The 21,443-nt window shown below is 36.0% G+C and overlaps 1 protein-coding gene across 2 annotated transcripts in view; it reads right to left on the bottom strand.

The window, feature by feature from the left end:
- The window catches only part of cpm (carboxypeptidase M), a 63,645-nt gene extending 46,797 nt beyond the window's left edge, over positions 1 to 16,848 (bottom strand). Inside the window, exons 1-3 of one of the 2 annotated variants that reach the window (XM_067428371.1) lie at positions 16,672 to 16,848; positions 15,166 to 15,367; positions 4,862 to 4,959 (exon numbers count right to left, since the gene is read on the bottom strand). In XM_067428371.1, the coding sequence (XP_067284472.1) occupies positions 4,862 to 4,959; positions 15,166 to 15,331 (264 nt within the window). In that variant the 5' untranslated portion in view covers positions 15,332 to 15,367; positions 16,672 to 16,848. Of the gene's footprint in view, positions 1 to 4,861; positions 4,960 to 13,296; positions 13,377 to 15,165; positions 15,368 to 16,671 lie in introns of those variants that run through there. The other variant, XM_067428372.1, reaches the window with a different exon arrangement.
- Positions 16,849 to 21,443: the final 4,595 nt, after the last annotated feature.

Below are 21,443 nucleotides of genomic sequence, written 5' to 3'. Positions count from 1 at the left end.
CCTTTAATGCACTCTAGGTCACTTTGGGGAAAAGTGTCTGCCGAATGCATAAAGAAACATTTCCCAATACACACAATAACTGATAAACCTACAACCTTGATGTTGCCAAAGCCATGTTTTTTAATTGAGCTTCATCAACAAAAGCAATTGTTGCCATAAATTAAACGGCTGATTCAGACAGATTAATTCTGTTTGTTTCATAGATGATGGCTGAAGTAATGCAATTATCTACTTTCATAGTAATGCAATAATGTAATGCATAATTCCCCTCTCTTCTCCTCTTTCATCCCTCAGTAATCCATACTAGCCATGTCTGTGTTTACAGTCTGTACACACTCTTTAGCTAGATGTTTGAAAGAGACTTTTTGCCATTCAGGTTTACAAAAAAGGATCATGTTCAGTCTTATGGGGTCATTAAGAGACTCGGACCATCATAGGAGCACTTTATCGGTGTATCAAAGTTCTGGCACACCTTTCTGTGAGATGACTTTCCGTGAGAAGCCAGATGGATGCTGGCTAATGTGATTAATGTGAGTAATGTTTATATGTTTAGTGTTTTGAAATGCACCTCCCATCCTGAATGTTCAAATAGCTTCCTTGCATTTGCGTGATTTGAACAGCGGTCCACTTCAAACGTCAGGCAGGATGTTGTCTCATTAGGTGACACCATGGTGCCAGCAGCCGTCAGACAAGTGAAGCTTTGACTGGCTAAATCTAAAAGGTCATTACATTTAGTAGCTATGTAGTAGCTATGGAATTACATTATTTATATATACAGGTGCTGGTCATAGAATTAGAATATCATCAAAAAGTTGATTTATTTCACCAATTCAATTCAAAAAGTGAAACTTGTATATTATACTCATTCATTACACACAGACTGATATATTTCATATGTTTATTTCTTTTCATTTTGATAATTATAACGGACAACTAAGGAGTAAATTTACAGGAGTAAATTTGAATATTACTTAAGACCAATACATAGAAAGAAAGTATTTTTAGAGAACTTGGCCAACTAAAAAGTATGCACATGAAAAGTATGAGCATGTACAGCACTAAATACTTATTTGGAGCTCCTTTTGCCTGAATTACTGCAGTAATACGGCGTGGCATGGAGTTGATCAGTCTGTGGCACTGCTCAGGTGTTATGAGAGCCCAGGTTGCTCTGATAGCTCTTTATTGTTGGGTCTGGCATATTGCATCTTCCTCTTCACAATACCCCATTTGATAAGTTAAAGTTTGATCAAAATGTTGATGCAATTATCGTAAAGTCACATTGTTTGTGCTACGAAAGCTTAATAATTTAAAGGTTCAGAGAGGAATTCTCAGTTTTTTTTACAACTCATTCATTGAAAGTATTTTTGTCTTTTTCCTTTATTTGTTGGTTTTCATCACTGTCTACTAAAAACAAAAGTCATCTACAAGATATTGTCATTATGTGCTCAAAAAATTATGGGAGTTCCCTTACGAAGCCTTACATTATACTATGAACATCAAGTGCTGAGAATAGCGCACAAAATAATGGGAGACAGGACACACCCGTTGCATTTGGACTTTGAGTGGATGCCCCTGGGGTGGCATTCAAGGACAATTAAATGTTTGACAAATCGTTATAAATTTACTTTTGTACCTGAGGCAGCTCGTTTATGTAACAAATTTGGTTGATTTTTTTTGTGTGTGCGTGTTCTGTTTTGTGTTTTGAATGTATACGAGTGCCTAAACTAATTGCCCCAAGGGGATAAATAAAAAATTTGCATCTCCATAAAGTTGGTCAACAACAAGAAGCCTGCAGTGCTCTAAAACTTCCTGGTATATGACTGCGTTGACCTTGGACCTCAGAAAACACAGTGGACCAACACCAGCAGATGACATGGCACCCGAAACCATCACTGACTGTGGAAACTTTACACTGGACCTCAAGCAACATGGATTGTGTGCTTCTCCTCTCTTCCTACAGACTCTGCAACCCTGATTTCCAAATAAAATGCAAAATTTGCTTTCATCAAAGAACATACCTTTGGACCATTTATGGTCATTTTATGGTAATTTTTGTCTTTAGCCCAGGCGACACCCTTTTGATGCTGTCTGTTGTTCTAGAGTGACTTGACAAGGAATGCGAAAGCTGAAACCCATGTCTTGCATACATTTGTGCGTAGTGGTTCTTGAAGCATTGACTCCAGCTGCAGTCCACTCTTTGTGAATCATTTTTGAATTTCACATTTTGAATGGGTTTTGTTTCACAATCCTCTTCAGGGTGCTGTTATCCCCATTGCTTACACTTTTTTCTACCACATCTTTTCCTTCCCTTCACCTCTCTATTAATGTGCTTGGACACAGAGCTCTGTGAAGAGCCAGCCTCTTTTGCAGTGACCTTGTGTGTCTTGCCCTCCTTGTGCAAGGTGTCAATGGTCGTCTTTTGGACAACTGTCAAGTCAGCAGTCTTCCCCATGATTGTGTGAGACCATTTAAAGGCCTTTGCAGGTGTTTTGATTTAATTAGCTGATTAGAGTGTGGCACCAGGTGTCTTCAATATTTACCTTTTCACAATATTCTAATTCTGAGATACTGAATTTGGGATGTTCCTTAGTAGTCAGTTATAATCATCAAAATTAAAAGAAATAAACATTTCAATTTAAAATATATCAGTATGTGTATAATGAATGCATATAATATACAAGTTTCACTTTTTGAATGGAATTAGTGAAATAAATAAACTTTTTGATGATATTCTAATTATATGACCTATGTATAGCTACGTTTCCACCGCAGGAACTAGGAACTTTGGGGTGATACTCTGTGTGTTTTGACTGCAGGAACCAGGGTCTAAATGAAGTTCCGGATAAATATTTCCCCCTCCAAACGGCCCTGCTCACGAGGTAGTACTTTTTCAAAGTTCAGGAACTTTCGAGGGTGAGACTTGCATGCTGAAAATGCTGCATTTATGGTGTTAACACTCTAATTTTGACAGCACTATTAAATACCAATAAAGCAGGGTCTATTAGGGCCGGGACTTTAACGTGTTAAGATTAATTAATTACGGGAATTTAACATGTTAATTAAGATTAATTACACAAAAAATAAATAATTTTAACCACACTTTTTGCACCACGGAACGCTTCTCAATGAATGAGTTTCGACGGACCGATTATACTGAAACACCAACTAGCATTCACGAGCATAGTTCACGAGTCACGACAACAACAAACCATAGTAAACATGAATGAAGAAACTGATGAGACCGCTTTGCTTGGCCCCGTGGATGGGAAATTTTGTTTAAAAAAACGAAAGGATGGAAGCGTTGACAAGAGCATGGTTGTGTGCAAGCTATACAACAAGGAATTTATTAATTTTTTTTAATCGAGTCCCGGCCCTATTATTTATTTATTTATATTATATATATATATATATATATATATATATATATATATATATATATATATATATATATATATATATATATATATATATATATATATATATATATATATATATATATATATATATAAATGTATTTTATAGCAGATTTATTTTTATAAACATGACTCAATATAACGTTAAGATTATATGAAAAGACTGTTTTAAAAACTTTGAGCATTAGCAGAACTAAAGGCTTAAAACACGAAAAACACTATTGTTGTCATCATTAAACAGCTGTGTCGTCATTAGAGCTTTCTGAAGAAACTCTGAAACACTCTCATTGTATTTTAAGGGCACCCGTCAGTCACATGGCATCAGTGCAGTTTCAAGTATGACTTGCGAACCAGAATGAACTGCAGGTCAGACTTTGGTCTGAGCAGTGCTGCATGAAGTAAACACACCTCTAGTATTAGAAAACTACATAACAGTCCTTCCACCAGTCAGCTGTATTTTCAGATAATCTGGTTGTTCTGCCTTAAACTCAATTGTTTAAGGGCAAATTTTACCTTAGACAAAAGAGACATGAATGGAGGGGATTTGGAGAGAAAACGAGAAATTCTTACTGCATTCCAGTGACTTGTTTAGGGTATAAGTCCATCAAAAGTGAGATTAGACCACAATATTACAGTATCTGTTGTATTTTCCATATCCACAGCTCGTCACATATATTCTTAGAATTCCATGGTCACATCAAAATGCCAAGAGTTAATTTTTTTTCCTGATGGACACAAATAGAGCATGATGGAAAATGTATGCAATTGCTAAATCATGGATAAGGATTAATTGAAGTGTATTTGGAATGATTTGTCCAGACCGAACCAGAAGTGCCACCCATAATTTCAAATGCTTTAGACTTATTAGTCATCCCTGCAAATTAAACTGGGATAGAGTCAAGATTGTTTGTTTTTAAATAAAAACAAGCTTTCCCAACCCATTGCTCTAATAGTAATTCCAACCACAGTTTTTCTTCAGCATATTTGGTTTCTCACAAAGACAGGAAGTACTGGAATCATAATAGTTCTGAGTGGGGATGGAGGCGGGGTACATTGGTGAAAAGATCCCCCCTATACAGCCCACCTTGGATTTTTTTTTCCCAGTGAGGGTCACAGTCCACTGCTCTTCATTGGCGTCCCGGCCGGTTCCTCGGACTGTAATGCTTTTGTGCACAGACCGCTTTTCCCACACACCCCTTACCAAATACGCCCCTTCAAACCAGTGCTGGCCCCTTCTTGCCCAAACAAGAAAATAACTAAACAAACGCAGAGCTGGATCTATTTAAAGAAGCCTCCGATTCCTAATTTAGCCTCATCTAAAGAAAACAGACATGCAAGACTGGGTTCTTTAGAAGCGATTCTGTAATATTGAACTGCTTACAATGCAAGACCTGGTTAAAATATACCTATGTTCTCCAACAGATAACAAAGGAACACGGCAGCATTACCTCGTTTCCGTGCATGTTTCCCACATATTTGAATTCCGGGATGCCCGTTCTGTGTTCTCTGGGATGTTGACCCAGTATTAAGACCCAAAGTTCTCTTCCTAGAAAGACAAAACGTAAATGTTAATCGACTGCAAACAAATGTTTCAATTAGTGAATCAGTGCATTTGCAACTGAATTAAGTACTGTTGATCTTGTGCCGGTCACATGATAAATGTCTCACTGTTTTCTGAGTTAACCAGATTCTCAAATAATGTTTTTGCACAGTTTCGGCAGGCACCTGGCAACCCTACCCCGTATAGTCTCACGTCTAGCTCTTATTCACCCTATTTGTCTGTCTCTGTCTCTCAGATGACTACTGAATATGGAGAACTCACATTCACTGAACAAGTTAAAGCATGCTTGCTTCAAAAAATAAACTATGAGAAAAAAAATATTTAAGATGAATTTGAAAAGAGAAATGCAGTTATCCGAACCATGACCACAAAAAGATTACTGTAATATTACAGTTTAATATAACTTTTCCATTTTAATATAATTTAAAATGAAATGTATTTCTGTGATGGCAAAGCTGAACTTATATCCTGCTTTTGAGATGTCAGATCCAAGTAGCTAATTCAATTCGATTCAATTCTCATTTATTTGTATAGCACGTTCCAATACAATATATAGTTTTACAGAAAATACATGCACCTACAATACAATTCAGAGTTAGATCTGCTATCAGGTTATCTAAGTAATGCATTTCAGAAATGCAGTCATGAGAAATTGTTATGACACCCCATTGAATTCCATGGGTTTTTGTATCAGGACATCATAAAAAATAAAAAAAAGAATCTGGTTTTTGGCAGGTCTTAATTTATAAAATAGAACCTCAGATGAACAACACCTGACATATCTCACTGTGTCACTATTTATTTAGCAAAAAAAGCCAACAAGGAGGAAAGACATCAGCAATGCTTAGAGAAGCTAATTTTCCAAACAATTTGAAGTCCATCATTCCACAGTGAAGCAGATTATTCACAAGATATGCATGACATTGAAGACATTCAAAACAGACACCAATCTTCCCATGAGTGGACGTCCCAGCAAATTCACCCCAAGATCAGACTGTGTAATGCTCAGAAAAATTGCAGACAACCCATAAATTAAACCTTACACTCGACAGGCCTCAGTTAACATTCTATCTAAACGTTAAAGTTCATGAGCGTAAAATTAGAAAAAGATGGGTCAAGTATGGCATGTTTGGAAGGGTTGCAAGGAGAAAGCCTCTTCTCTTAAAAACAAAAAAACACTGCAGCATGGCTTAGGTTTGCAGAGTTGCATTTGAACAAACCATAAGACTTCTAAAACAATGTCCTTTGGACAGACGAGAACAAAGTGGAGGTGTTTGGCCATAATGCACAGAACCACTTTAAGTGAAAACCAAAAGAGCATATCAGCAAAAACATTTCATACAAAAAGTCAAGCATGCTGGTGGAGGGGTGATGATTTGGGGCTTGTTTTTAGCCACAGGACCTGGGCACCTCACAGTCATTCAGTCGACCATGACCTCCTCTGTATACCAAAGTATTCTAGAATAAAATGTGAGGCCATCTGTCCGACAGCTAAAGCTTGGACAAAATTGGGTCATGCAACTGAACAATGATTTAAAGATCACCAGCAAATCTACAACAGAATGGCTGAAAAAGAAAATAATGAAGGTGTTGCAATGGCCTAGTCGAAGTGCAGACCTCATCCTGACTGAAATGCTGTGACAAGAGCTGTGCATAAACAAATGCCCACAAACCTCAACAAACTGAAGAAATGTTGTAAAAAATGTCAACCGAAATTCCTCGAGAATGACATGAAAGATTGATAAATCATGCAGAAAATTATTACTTCAAGTTATTGCTGTTAAAAGCATATCTACAGGCAATTGAACGATAGGGTGTCCTAACTTTGTCAACCATGGTTTTTCCATCTTGACTTCATTTTTGCTATATTAACAATGACACGGTGTAATATGTAATTTGTTGTTGTTCATCTGAGGTTTTATTTTCCAAATTTTAAGACCTGCCAAACAAGCACTAGATGATGATTATTATGTCCTGATACAGAAAACCATGTTTAATAGGGTGTCCTGACTTTTTCACATGACTGTACGTATACAAATCACACACTTTGCTTACATCATGTATTCATTTTAGGCAGAACCAATTAGCTAATTGAAGTAATTACAAGTTGTTAACATAATGAATCCTAACATATAGAAAATGTAGCATATTGAACTACACATTTAAAATCTGACAACTGTTTTAGCCTATGACTAGTAGCCTAAAATTCAGAGATGCAAACGCAAATAAAGCCATTCTTAGCATAGTAGGCATAAATAAGAATAACTGTGCATATTGTGAATGAATTTAATGAACTCGGTTACACTTTCCAGTGAGCCTTTCAGTAAATTCACTTGTAATGCATAGATACACCTACACTACAACAGGTAAAATGTATGTCTTTGAAAAGTGTGATGATAGGTTGTGGTCAGGACAGTCACTTAGTCTATTTATAAAATATTAATATTTTCTCTATTTGACAAGAAACCACTGCAACCTTTGTATATTGATACAGTGCATCCATAGTTGGTGGTCAAACTCTAAATGGATAGCTCACCTGAGTGAAAATTCTATAATTTATTGCAATTTAAATACTAAAATGTCATCATTCCAAACACAAATGCTACTCTTCACAGACATTTTTACACTTTTTTTCACTGACACAGACAAAAGAGAAAAAGACTTACATGATTTTAAAGCTATTTGAAATTGCTGTCCTTTAGACATCTTAAAAAATGCATAAACCCTTTTGCGCATGGACCCTTTCAATTGTGCACCTTTACAAAGTTCATGGGGGCCATCCGAGACATCCCCAGGCACCAAAGGTATGGGTACTATTGTGACCCCCTAACTAATCTGTGGTGTGTGTGGTCCATGTAAAGCTTTCTGAGGTTTGGACCTTGAGATACTTGAAGCCGTTCACTCTCACTAGGGGGCCTCTCTCCAAGTCCACAATAGTTTCTTTAGTCTTGCTGACACTGTTAGAAAGAGTGTCAGGTTCTCTACCTTTAACTGATTAGCTACTTTTAGAATTCAACTCAACTCAAGTAAACTTACTTGTAAGTCTAATTGCGTCAAACTCTTGACTGGGTCAAACTATTTGAAAGCAGACTTCTTGGCAGTACGTCAGAGCATCGCAACCTTGTACGTGCTCGAACGTGCATGCTGATATAATGGAATGCGGGAACAAAGCCATCGATAGAGCACTTTAACAGGTTTTTTGTGGCATTGTCAATACTGATCTGAGGTCATTTTGACAGTCAGCCCTGTACACACACAACAACAACAACAACAACAACAACAAAATCACATTCACAGCCTCGTCATCTGCTAAGTTGATGGTCTTCTGGTCCAATATGCTCCAAAATACTGTAATAAAATAAGCCCTGCTATTAACACACCTGGACTCCCAAAGCAACAAAAGATTAGGAGTGATCTTGGGTGTTGTTTGTAAGATTTAAATTTGACTCCTTAAAGTCGGCATGATATGAAATTTCACCCCATTTTTTTTCTAAATGCAAGTTATAGATCTTACTGTGAACAATTCACCTGAGCATGAGTTTCATTTTTTTTTTCATCACATACAGCTCTAGAAAAAAAGAGACCACTTAACAATGATTTCCCAATGTTAAGTGGTCTCTTAATTTTGTTTCCGGAGCTCTAATGTTTGACAACAAAATGTCACAACTGGACCTTCTGATGAAAATGACAGATGATGCATGCAGGACTTCTTCAATCATTTAATCTGCTTTAACCTCACCCCTGTTTACCTGTCTCCACTTTTGAGTGCAACGTCCACATCTGAAAATCCAATCATCAACCAATGCATACAACCAGGTGCGCAGCATGAACATATTAGATTACGAAATATTAAAATGTCTCCGCAATCTGCCTTTACAGATAGATCTCACTTGCACATACTCACATGCAGTTTCTCCATCACCACCAAAGTGTATTATCTGCATGTGCTTTAAAACTCAAAGTTCAAACTTAAAACCATTTCAAAGTTCTGAGTGCCTCATGAAGTGCATTCGTTCCCCATTTAAAAAAAAAAAAAAAAGACAGTACTGTTGATTAACAAACCAACTAGTCTTGGTTTATCTTATTGTAATAATAATAGATAAGATCTAAAACCAAGTACATTTCCCCCCTGATAATCTGTTACACTTGCATGTAGATGTAGTTATGATAAAAAACATCTGTCACTACTTCCATTGCATTGAGACTTCAACAGAGGCTACAAAGAGTCAACCACTCTTATTACAGAAATCACACAAGTTTTTTTTTTGTTCCCTATTTCCTACCAGAACTGAAATCCAATTACTGCTATTTATCAAACAAGACAAAATGATGTACAGAATTATGAATGCTTAAAGGATTTCTGTAGTGTAATCTTGATTAAGCCAACGATGTTGCCAAATGACAACTGCCATTTGTCTGGGTTTGATAATCACCCTACAAGCGCTTTAGCTAATTAGGCCCAACTAATCAAGCATGAAACATAATATTACATCGGTGATAATCAGAGTCAGCCTCCACCCCTGTTCTTACCCTGGTGGGCAACTGTAACACTGATTAGGCCGAGACAGGGCAATCAACAAACAAGGACGGTCTTCCAGGCTAAGCAGCTGGTGTCCTAGATTACCTCTAGCCAGCTCGGGTCTCTTATTTCCTGGCCTTAAATAAGCGACACGGTGGGATTAGGACAAGAGGTTAGCTCAACAGCAAGAGCGCACAATGGCTACACAGGTCTAAAGTGATTGGAGAAATGGGCTTTACAATCGGCCGGTAACAAAGGCTCCCAAGAGATGAAAGAGATGGGAACAACTTCATTAAGGGTTGCTTTCTTGAAGTGCAGCTCCATCAGCTAAATTAAACGGTATGGTACCGCAGTGTCCTTGGATTATCTTTGGGCACCTGCATTAGTAGAGATATTTAACTGGGGAAGCAGAGGTTTACTTGAGGTTTTAATCAACTAAAGTGGCCCAGGGGTCAGCCTTAGGGCACACCGCTGGTCTAGAGATGAAGGAAACAAGATTTAGTCTGAAGCATATGGAGGACCACCCTTATAAAAAACAGAGGTTGAGAGAACGTGTACAGCGTGATATTAGCATCTAAATCAGATGGAGAAAACAGAGAAAGAGAGAGGGAGAGAGAGTTGGCAGCGGATGTGTTCTTCTCAATGATGGTTTTGTGCTGAGCCAAAAGAGCAACTTGATCCACAAACCGAATCAACTTAAAATGTCACGGACTACCAGCACCTTCACCAAAGATAAGCCAATGTCTCCATCACTCTGCAATCGTAAACAACATGACCATGAACTAGGTGGCACGGTAACTCAAAAAAATGACTTCATTAAACAGAAAAAAAATCAGGGTATGAATGGCAGAGAGTGGATACATCATTCAGTTTCTCAATTGTTTCTTACAGGATATATTTAGAATTATAATTTATAAGAATAAAAGTGCCTTTATTAATAAATAAATAAATATTTTTTTTTTTTAAATCATATAAATATATCATCAGTAAGCATGACTTTTCAAAAACATTATGACTGTTCTATCTGCTTTGTTACAAACATTTTTCCAAATATCTTTTGTGTTCAGCAGAACAAAGAAACTCATACAGGTTTGGAACAACATGAGGGTGAGTAAATGAAGAAAGCATTTTCATTTTTGGGTGAACGATCGATCCCTTTAATGTTTTTGAAGTCATGCGTACAGAGGATGTATTTATATGATAGCATATATATATTTTTTTTATTATATATTATTATTATATTATAATTATTATAAATGATAATTCTACATATATCCTGTGTAATACAGGTTTGGTGTTGATTACTGAGTAAGACATAAAAATTGAGAAACTGAACTGAAACCGTGGCCACCTAGCATGGGTGAGTAAATGATGACAATTTTCATTTTTGGGTGAACCATCCCTTTAATTTACTGAGCCCAAAATTTTAAATGGTAATGTAATTTATGTTTTGCTTTACACTACCCTAATATTGGCTAATATTTTAAAAGTGGAAATGTTTAATGCTTTAAATGCTGAAAATTAAATGCTATTTCCAAGTTGGGAATCACCGTAATACAACACTAAAATAAGAAAAATCCTTCACCATTAGCATGGAATCTTAAGGATGCAAGGAAATAATTTTATTTCAGAAAAAAAAAAAAAAAAAAAAAAACTACTGTCTTGTCTGTCACCCAAATGCAAATCAAAGGTCAGCTTTATTTGTTAAACCAATCTCTCAGCACAGGAGCTGCATTGTACTCCTGTGTGGGCAGTATTAACCGGCTCTGTTTAACACTGTCAGATTGACCGCCTGTGGAAAAACAGCACATCTTTAGCTGCACTGATTTCCCTTTCAAATAACAAACAGGATGAGCAAACTATCCTTTCAAACATCCCCAGACAAAACAGCTTGCTTCAAAACGTTCTTTCAGTATGGCCATATAAGCGTAGAGAAAGACCTTTGAAGCATGGCACTGAAGTTACCCAGGATCCTTTTGTTGGGGTAATAGAGTAAATCTGGCTGGTCTTTCCAAGCACCTGAGTAGAACCATGGGAAACTAGTGTTCAAGCGAGTTGTGTTATCTCACTGGATTTTGCCGCTGATATGAACTGCTTTGCTACACTTCAACCACTTTGGTATTTTCCGCTTATAAACTACAAGACGTGAAGTTTGATCAGAGGCCAAGATCTTTATTTAACTTTATCTAAGTCACTAAATTAACAAAACTCTCCGCAATGAGAGAGAGATTATAATAATTTTAACATCATTAAAATACAAGTAGGCTATTGTGGTTTCAATATGCATGAATACTACTGGAATTGCAATAATACTAGTAGGGCTTCACTCACAGCAAGTGATGATGTTTTTTTTTAATAACTATGACCAAAATGTAGCCCTAATGTAAATCACAGGTGTAGTTAGACACCAACATCTGACCAGCAGAAAGGATACTTTTTGGCCTTAAAGCGCAAGTTCTAAAGCTATTTCATACATTCTGACTTATTAACACTGTTAAAGAGTTAAATTCTCATGCTAAACATTGCCAAAATAATAATTAAAAAACAACAACAAATGAAACAAAAAAACAAGTGGAGGTATGGACATATTTATATGCCAAATACACTCCTTCAGGATTCTAAAAAGTTTCGGAAAGTTTCAAATTTAAAAGGCATCAGCTTATGAATGCTAGAGCATTTTGCCATTTAAAATTTAAAAAAATATATATATTTTTTAAGGAATATCAAACAAGAATGGGTGCTCGGCTGTAGACAAGAGGTGATACTCAGACTATCATCTTGTATTTATTGCAATAACGATATCAATGTACGGTAGTACCATTCACCATGTTTTTGGCTACAAGTGAGAGCTGCACATATTCTTGAGAGCCTCATAAAAACATACAATAATCTAAAGTAAAACATAGGCCTACCTGTCATCAAATAGGTTCCTATAATGAACACATTTCATAAAATAATAAACAACAGCCTTTTCAAAAATGAAGAAGAAAAATGCAGATATACTTTTCTTCAGTAAAAGTGTAACTGTGATGGAAAAACATCACAACATAAATGTAAGCACAGCTATGAAATGTAAACAGGTTCTGTATTTATTCATATTCTCTGGTGCAAACAGTGGCAAAATAGTGCAAACAGCAAAAGTAATAATCTCAACTATGTCTTCAGATTACTAAAAAGAAAAGCAAAAAAAAAAAGAAAAGCAAATAATTGAATGTATAGATATAACTTACATATTTTGAACTAAAACTTGGTAATCGTGCGAATTAAAAGGTATTAATGCATAAGTTATGTCATTTTAACTGAATTTAGGACTGGTGCTTAAGACATTGTTGGTCATTCAGTGTTTCTGTAAAAAAATAAAAATAAACGAATAATACAACGGTAATAATATCAACAGCACTAAGGATTGATGAGCTTATGGGTTCATGAATATTAATCACGACACGTTATCTGCGTTCGCTCGAACTGAGTTGCTGAAATAGAAACAGGGACTTTTATAGGTGAGCGGCGGCAGCAAAGGCCGAGTAATTCCAAACGAACGGCGTAATTTAACAGAAAAATACACCAAAGAATATGGTTTACGTGTAACACGTTAATTCTGCGTGATATGCAAGACTGTCTTGCTCTCTCTTTGAGTGTGTGAAACACTGAGCGCTCTCAGTCGGGCGCTTCACACTAGTGTTTATAGTGCGTCAAATGAGATGAACTGAAATAGCGCGCTTTTAAGGATCACTTGACAACGAGCAGATATCTCATGCGCTCAGTGAGTTAAAATACATCTGTGTACAGGTTCCAGATTGTACCTGTAAATCCTCGTTTAGCGATAATCTCCTCCGCAGCTTCGGCCATCGTTGTTCTCACTCTGCACGTCACGTGGGCTGCGAATGGGTCGCGTCATCAACTAGGTTTATCGCGGGAATACTAATTCTGGCGAGAATTTGTACCGGTATATCGCAAACGATAAGATATCCATCCCCAATTCAAACTACGATTGCAAGTGATAGGTTATTTCTTCTCTAAAATCCTTAAAAATATTTCCAAACAAAACCACAGTGCAAGAATGCAATGCTACGTAGTTTTCACTAGTTGTGAATCATTCGTGCAAAATCAATCACTTCCATTGACAGAAAAAGACCCCACACCAGCTCATGAGGAAATGTTTCCCATTTCGACCTATTGTGCAAATTTTAAAGCTGCATGTTTGCACTGCATTTATTTGTTAAATTTGTTTTGTTTTTTAAAAGATAAACTACAGATACAGAGTCTGATGTCATATCTTAGCCTATTCTGTGTAAAATTCCTACATATTTTTTCCTCATTTATTTTTGGAGTTCATATGTCTGTCGATTTACTAAAGGGATAGTTCACCAAAAAATGAAAATTATCCTATAATTTACTCATCCTCAAGCCATCCTAGATGTATGACACTTATGTAGCTATATGACTGCCTTCCGTATTCAACTTACGAAGAAAGTGTAAGGCATCTCTTACATTTCAAAATGCTTAAGCTATGTCCAACATAATTGCTGCAGCATGCTTTTCCGTAAGTTGAATACAGAAGTCAGTCCACCAGAACCCATTTTCTTTTTTTTTACATCATAACGGGTTAAATATGGATCATGGGCTAATCATAATTTTTGGGTGAACTAACCCTATAAGGACCACATTTTATCTCATAAATGTTTTTTGTTGTTGTTTATTTCACTTATGCCATGTGTTGTATATTATGTAAGGAATATTACTTAATTCATTTTTCTCTCAACAATACCTTAATCAATATTAATAAATAACAGATGTAAAGTTGTTAATATTTTAAAATGTTTTATTTATTGTAATTTTTTTAATGTTTTGATTTATTTTTAGCTTATTTTTTTATTATAATTTATATTCTTCTTATTCTTACTTTTTTAAATAATTTAATCCTAATGTACCTCCTGGTTATATTTGTAAATAAAAAAATAATTAAAAAAAGCCACACACTGTAAACAATTATTTAGAAAAAAAGTTACCTGGTTGCCGTAAAATTTTGAGTTCATTGAAATTAAAATTTTGAGTTGATAATGAATTTTTTTTTTGCGATTCGACAACCTTTATTAAAATATTATTAAAAGATTTTGTAAGCATGTTGGGTAATTGTGTGTGTTTTATTTCTGATGATGCAGTGAAACATGCCAAATAATGCTATTTTCATGATTTATCAATTTTTTTATTTCAAAAAACTAAATTTTAAGGCAACCAGGTTAGTTACTTTTTTAAGTTAAACCAACAAAAACCAACACAAGTTTTTTACAGTGCAGCAAAATAAACACACTGGCATTCCCTGTCTTGAATCCACAAACATTGAAAAATACCAGTGCTGAGCGACTGTAAATCAGGCCAATCAAATTAGATAAATGTTTTATGCATGCATGCATACATATATACAAATTTGGCTCACTGTACTGCTGCTGCTGTTTGCAGAATCATAAAAATATTTGTTGCACAATAAGCTCTTTAATGAATGGCCAGGCAATAAGTTTGAACCTGTTGCATGCATCTGTCAGTATTTCCCTGCCCTCAAACTGTACAACACTGTGCTCTTCTGCAGGAATACATACAGACAGAGACGAACTTAACTCACAGAAGACACATATAGGAAAACATTGTCATGATTGTGTTTAATGCTGCATTACCTTCAATAGACTGGCCGATGCTGTGTAGATGTGTGATCTCAGGATACGTCCTGTTGATGTCTTTTAAGTACTGCTCCACTTCCACACTGTTATGATAGCGAAACTCCAGACAGTGAATGGATGACAGCCAGGACCACAAGTACAGGCAGAGCGTGAAGACGATCATCCTTTAAGCCAACACAATAGAAACGTGCAGGAAAAACTTCCAGAAACAAAAAAATAGAGACGACAATGAGTTGATGTGCACTTATTATCCCGTTGTCTGTCAAATACGCATACCATGTTTTAAAAGTCAGTAGGTTTAGAAAGACATTCAATAAATATAACACTCAATCAATATTCTGTTCACTGTAAATGCAGTAAGTACTGTATTATTAAAATCATACCATAGAACCACCACATAACCTTTTGCAAGGGTATTTAATTAATTGCATGACAGACAGACAGACAGACAGACAGACAGACAGACAGACAGACAGACAGACAGACAGATAGATAGATAGATAGATAGATAGATAGATAGATAGATAGATAGATAGATAGATAGATAGATAGATAGATAGATAGATAGATAGATAGATAGATAGATAGATCAATTGGCAGACAGACAGACAGAGACATACAAAAAGATATACAGATAGAAAGACAGAGATTGATAGATACAGATAGACAGACATATCAATTGACAGACAGGCATGACAGTAAGTCAGACAAAGACAGACAGACAGACAGACAGACAGACAGACAGACAGATACATACATTTCATTTGACAGATAGATGTATTCAGACAGAAATATCAACTGACAGACAAAGAGACAGATATTTGCATATCAATTAACAGTCAGATAAAGAGACAGACAGACATAGGCTACATATCAATTGACAGACAGACAGATGTCTGTCTGTATTGTAGCTATTTGATCCGTCTGACAGACAGACGGATCAATAGTAATGTAATAATATCATGCTTTTAACTCTGTTAAGTCACAGGTTGTGTTTGTTTAGATAATTATGTAAGTCTTTTCTAGTGGGGAAATTTATCTTTGAATAAACTAAAATACGGCCAAAACAAGCACCTATTATACTTATAAATAGCTGCCTAGGTAACCATTATCTTACAAAAATGTACTGTAGTGAAACGATGATGCAGTGATGGGATTACAGTATAGCCTACAAAATATATTTTACATATAATAGCCTATTATAAACGAATATCATCGTATTATATTGTACTGTTCATGTTAATTGATTTCAGGTTCGTTAGTTGTTTGAGAACGTTACAAATCTCCCATTTAATTCATATAGCCTATAGCCTTAGTATGAGTAATGAACTATTAACAAATACCTAAAACAGCACTTAAATTAACAAGTAATGTTTTTTTGTTGTTGTTGAGGTTTTTTCTGAAAAAAGAGAAACAACCTGTAGTTTTTCGTAAAGGAATTCACTGACAAAAGTTTACAAGTTGTACTTAATATTAATGAGTAGCCTAAATGAGCAGCTTTACCTCTTGTGCGTTGTTTGTTCTCCGGCACCGTTTAAGACCTCCTCCAGTTTGTTTAGTTAATCCGCTGTCATTATTACATCTCACAACATGTTGATAATGTTCATATGAACTCCTCCTGTTCGTGTCATTGATGAAATGAGGTGTCTTGTTCCATACCGCAGTGAGTTACTGCCTCAAGCCTCGTGTTTGGTGTAGTGGCTTGGAGGCGGAGCGCGCACACGCACACACACGCACGCACGCAAACACACACTGGATCATGACACTTAGGGTGCGTCTCAATCAGCTCCCTAGTTCAGTAGTCACTGATCAGGGAGTCAGCCCACTGACTTGCGTCCTGATGAGTGCCCTTACGGGGAGCTGATTGAGTCACACCATTAGCCTAAACTAACCTTGCAAAACACACTCAGAAATGGTCTTTAGTGAAATACTTTATCTATTTCAAATGTACATTGTACATGTATAATTATAAGCAGTCGGTACATAGACTGTATTAACTCAAGTTCACTTTGCATATTCCATTGTTACTTGGTATTTTGACCAATCAGGATTCTTGTTATATTTGCATATTCTCTGACTGACATAATTGGTGTCATGAATTATGGTAGGCTATATTAATATTTTTTTCCGTGATTATCTTAAAAACAATGCAGATAACACACATCCATCATCAAATGATCACTCAGTGCAGTTCTTGCAACATTTGTGGTTTTAAAAATAGGTAACATTTTAACAGTAGCCTGCCTATCTATCTATCTATCTATCTATCTATCTATCTATCTATCTATCTATCTATCTATCTATCTATCTATCTATCTATCTATCTATCTATCTATCTATCTATCTATCTATCTATATACATACATACATACATACATATTATTATTATTATTTAAAAAAAAACATATAATAAAACATATGGGATATGTTCACCCATATATAGATTGGATCTAAAATTGGCATGGTTCAAAATGTGTTTTTAAAGACATAGACATCAATCATACATCAAAGGGTTAGCAAACAATGCCAAAGATTTACCGTTGATTTATCCATTGTCATGAACAATTCCAAATTATGCAAAAAAAAAAAAAAAAATTAAGGGAGCAAAACAAAGGAGAAAGAAAATAAAAACATGCAAAATGCAACCATATCATTTTGTTTAATTTATGTGGAACCTATTCATTAACACTAAGATCATCTCTTGGATTGTGCTGTCAAATTTAAGGTGCAGCAGAGTCCCTCAGGGCGACAGTAAAGCCGGATAAATGGCATACTTGTTTCTGCAAGCTCATTCTTTACCACTGAGTTTACCTTTACCTGTATAATTATGCATAGTAAGTAGATTACTGAAAAATACAGGCATATTGTCCAAAAGATCACATAAATCGATCTCAAAGTAGTTTGAAATGAACTAAGATAGATTTAATTTCTTCTTGTATTCTTTATATTAATCTAAAAAAAACTGCTTTAGCTCGGTCCAGCTCTGGTTTCTTAGATAAACTTCAAAGGTCTCAAGAGCTCTCTGGAAGAAAAAAAGTCATTTCCAAACAAACTTAAACCTATCCATTTTAAAGAAAACCAGTGACACAAGTATTTACTGTTTTTTTCCAATAACAGAAGGTGGCCTGCATTCCATGCTCTTTTTCTGTCCTATACACAAACTTGGTTAAACATAAACATAAGTGATGTTTTCTTACATGAGTCATGTCTAAGGTAGGATTACTCTCCAAAAATGGTTAAATAGCTTACCATTAAGGTGCTGTCACATGTACCATTGCGCAGGTAAGGACACATTAACGAAATTCCACTGCCAAAAAATGTCATGAACCTTTCTTTCTAGTCCAGTGATGTTTGAAGCACAGCTCAAACAGAAGACACTTTCTGCACCAAATTTGCATGACCATTTGGAAGAATTTGCATGAATTCCTATTGAAATGAGACTGGATTTCACCCAGGAAAATATAGCTAATAACAGCAAATGTGACCACACCTTTCAGCCAATTTCAGCGAATACCATTTCAATTAGAATCCATGCGATTGGGACTTTTGTGTGAGGGCGAAAGATTACCCCATGAAGATTTTGCAACGTTGGTCACGCAAATTTAGCGCGTTGACCAACAAATTTGACACATTGACCAGCAAAAATCTCGATAGTGTGAGCTGGCGAATACGGTCACCATGATTTCGCCAAGTATGACATGTTCCTGTTGATCCTGGAACCACATTCCTGCCTGAAAAATTAGTTTGAAAGAGTTAGTTCACCCAAAAATGAAATTGATGTCATTAATGACTCACCCTAATGTTGTTCCACACCCGTAAGACCTCTGTTCATCTTCAGAACACAGTTTAAGATATTTTAGATTTAGTCAGAGAGCGTATCTAAGTGTAGGCACACTGTCCATGTCCAGAAAGGGAATAAAACAAATTAAAAAAAGGAAAAGGAAAAATTGTGCGCACATCCAGTGAAACTTTTGCAGGTGCTAGATTCAATAAAGCATAAATCAAAGTAAACCAAAAATCTGCACACTTCTATTTGCTGCTCCCAAAAATGTAATAAAAAGGACAACCTTTCGACCCAAAGGGTCTTCGTCAGGGTTTCTTTGGGTCAAAACGTTGTCCTTATTAATACATTTTTGGGAGCAGCAAATAGCAGTGTGCAGATTTTTTGTTTACTTTGTTTTCAGAAAGGGAATAAAAACATCATCAAAGTAGTCCATATGTGACATCAGGTAGTTATTTAGAATCTCTTGAAGCATCGAAAATACTTTTTGGTTGGAAAAATAGCAAAAACAACGACTTTATTCAGCATTGTCTGGTCTTCCGCGTTTGTTTTCAAACCTCAAATAAAGATTCAAACTGTACTGTCCACACCTTTCTGGACATGGACAGTATAGTGTGTATACACTTAGATACGCTGTCGGACTAAAATACAAAATATCTTAAACTGTGTTCTGAAGATGAACGGAGGTCTTACGGGTGTGGAACAAGTCGTTAAGAGTCATTAATGACATAAATTTCCTTTTTGGGTGAACTAACCCCCTACCCCTAAACCTAACCTCATAAGTTATCCCTAAAATCAAAGGGGAATGTTATAAGCCTAAACTTTATATAAAACATAAACAGTAAACTGACATAACTTGTCTCTCAAATCTGACTGGTTGATTGGAATGTTGTTCCAGTATCAACAAAGATATGTTGTATGGAACATGTTGTATAATCTCTTCGCAAAATGTTCGCACCTTTATTCTTAGTAATGCTAACTACATACTTTTCTGAAATGTGCAAACGTTGCTGTCAGGAAACTACGTTGTACCTGTGTTTTTGGGTGGCTGCTAGGGCGTAGCTAAGCTGTTGCACAGATGCTGGGTGATTGCATACAGCTAGTTTCTAGATATAGTTAGCTCCTTGAAAGCAAGGTTTTAATTCATGAGTTTGCAGATGATTCTTGAGGAACTTGTTTGTAGTGATGGGCGCGTTCAAAACACTGCTTCATTAAGCTTCAAAACCTTTACGAATCTTTGGTTTCAAATCAGTGGTTCAGAGCGTGTATCAAACTGCCAAAGTCACGTGGTTTCAGTAAACGAGGCTTCGTTACGTCATAGCTTTTTATAAATGTTACGACATTTCAATGGTTTGCTGCTGGGGGCGATGATCTGTGAACCCATATCATGCGGATTCACTGAGGTCATCCTCCCCCCATTGGCGAACCGTTGAACAAGTGTCTGTGGGTTTTACCTGATCTTTGATAAGTTTTATATATTTGTACACGTTTCACTTAGACAGTAATGTCATTTAAAGGAATGATAGTAGCTAAGAGTCTATTATTGACCTGTTTAGCTAAGCAATTCATGGATCCAAGACCTGAAAATTGCTAAAAGAACACATATTACACTTGATATTTAATCTAGTTAGATGATTAGTTAATAGCATTTTACTTTCAATAAAACATTTGTAATGTATTTGTTAAAACAAAACAAAAAACAAAACAAAAAAACTTTTTTGTTGCATTTCCACTGTTTTGAGCAGCCGGCGTTTCGAACACTTGTGAACAGTGAATCATTTTATCAAGCAATTGGTTTAATTGATTCGAAGCTTTGAAAGGCTTCGTTTCTCACATCCCTACTTGTTTGCTTGCACCATCTTAAAATAATTTAAAGAGGAAATCTGTCTGTCACCATTTGTTGTGGTTTAGTTTCATTGTCTTTTATTTTGTAGTCTTCATAGTCACGTCAGTCATGTGACTTCCTTGCCCTCATCTGATTGTGGCAAAACATTGCAAAAATCATGGCAAAACATTGCCAGACAAAACATTGCAAAGGTTTTTTTTTTTTTTTTTTTTTTTTTTTTTTTCACAGAAACAGTGGTACGCTGAACACCCTTTTCTGATGAAGCAGGAGTTGCAACTATGGCAGCTGAGAAGGCCATTCTTTGTGTTCTTTTTGAATAATTTTTCAGAGCCTGATTTCGGTATAAACACGTTTAATTACTGGAAAACACGCTCAATGTTTCACTGCCCTTTCCGTCTAGAATAAAAGAGTGAAGGTATTTGTGGAAACTGTGGTTCCTAATCATTGTGATCCGACATTTGCTTCGTATTTCTGGATGTAAAGACAAACGTGTCTTCTGATATCTTCAATTGATGCGTATACCGAGCTGCAGTGGACACATTTGTAAATTTACTTGGTCCCATTGCGCGAGCTGTCTCTTTAACACCGCACGGTTACATGTTGCTGCTGATTGGGCTGACATTTCTGATGCACCCACCAAACAAGAGA

The sequence above is a fragment of the Pseudorasbora parva genome, chromosome 20 (genome assembly GCF_024679245.1).
Source record: "Pseudorasbora parva isolate DD20220531a chromosome 20, ASM2467924v1, whole genome shotgun sequence".
NCBI lineage: Eukaryota > Metazoa > Chordata > Actinopteri > Cypriniformes > Gobionidae > Pseudorasbora > Pseudorasbora parva.
This window is presented reverse-complemented; position numbering and strand designations above follow the sequence as displayed.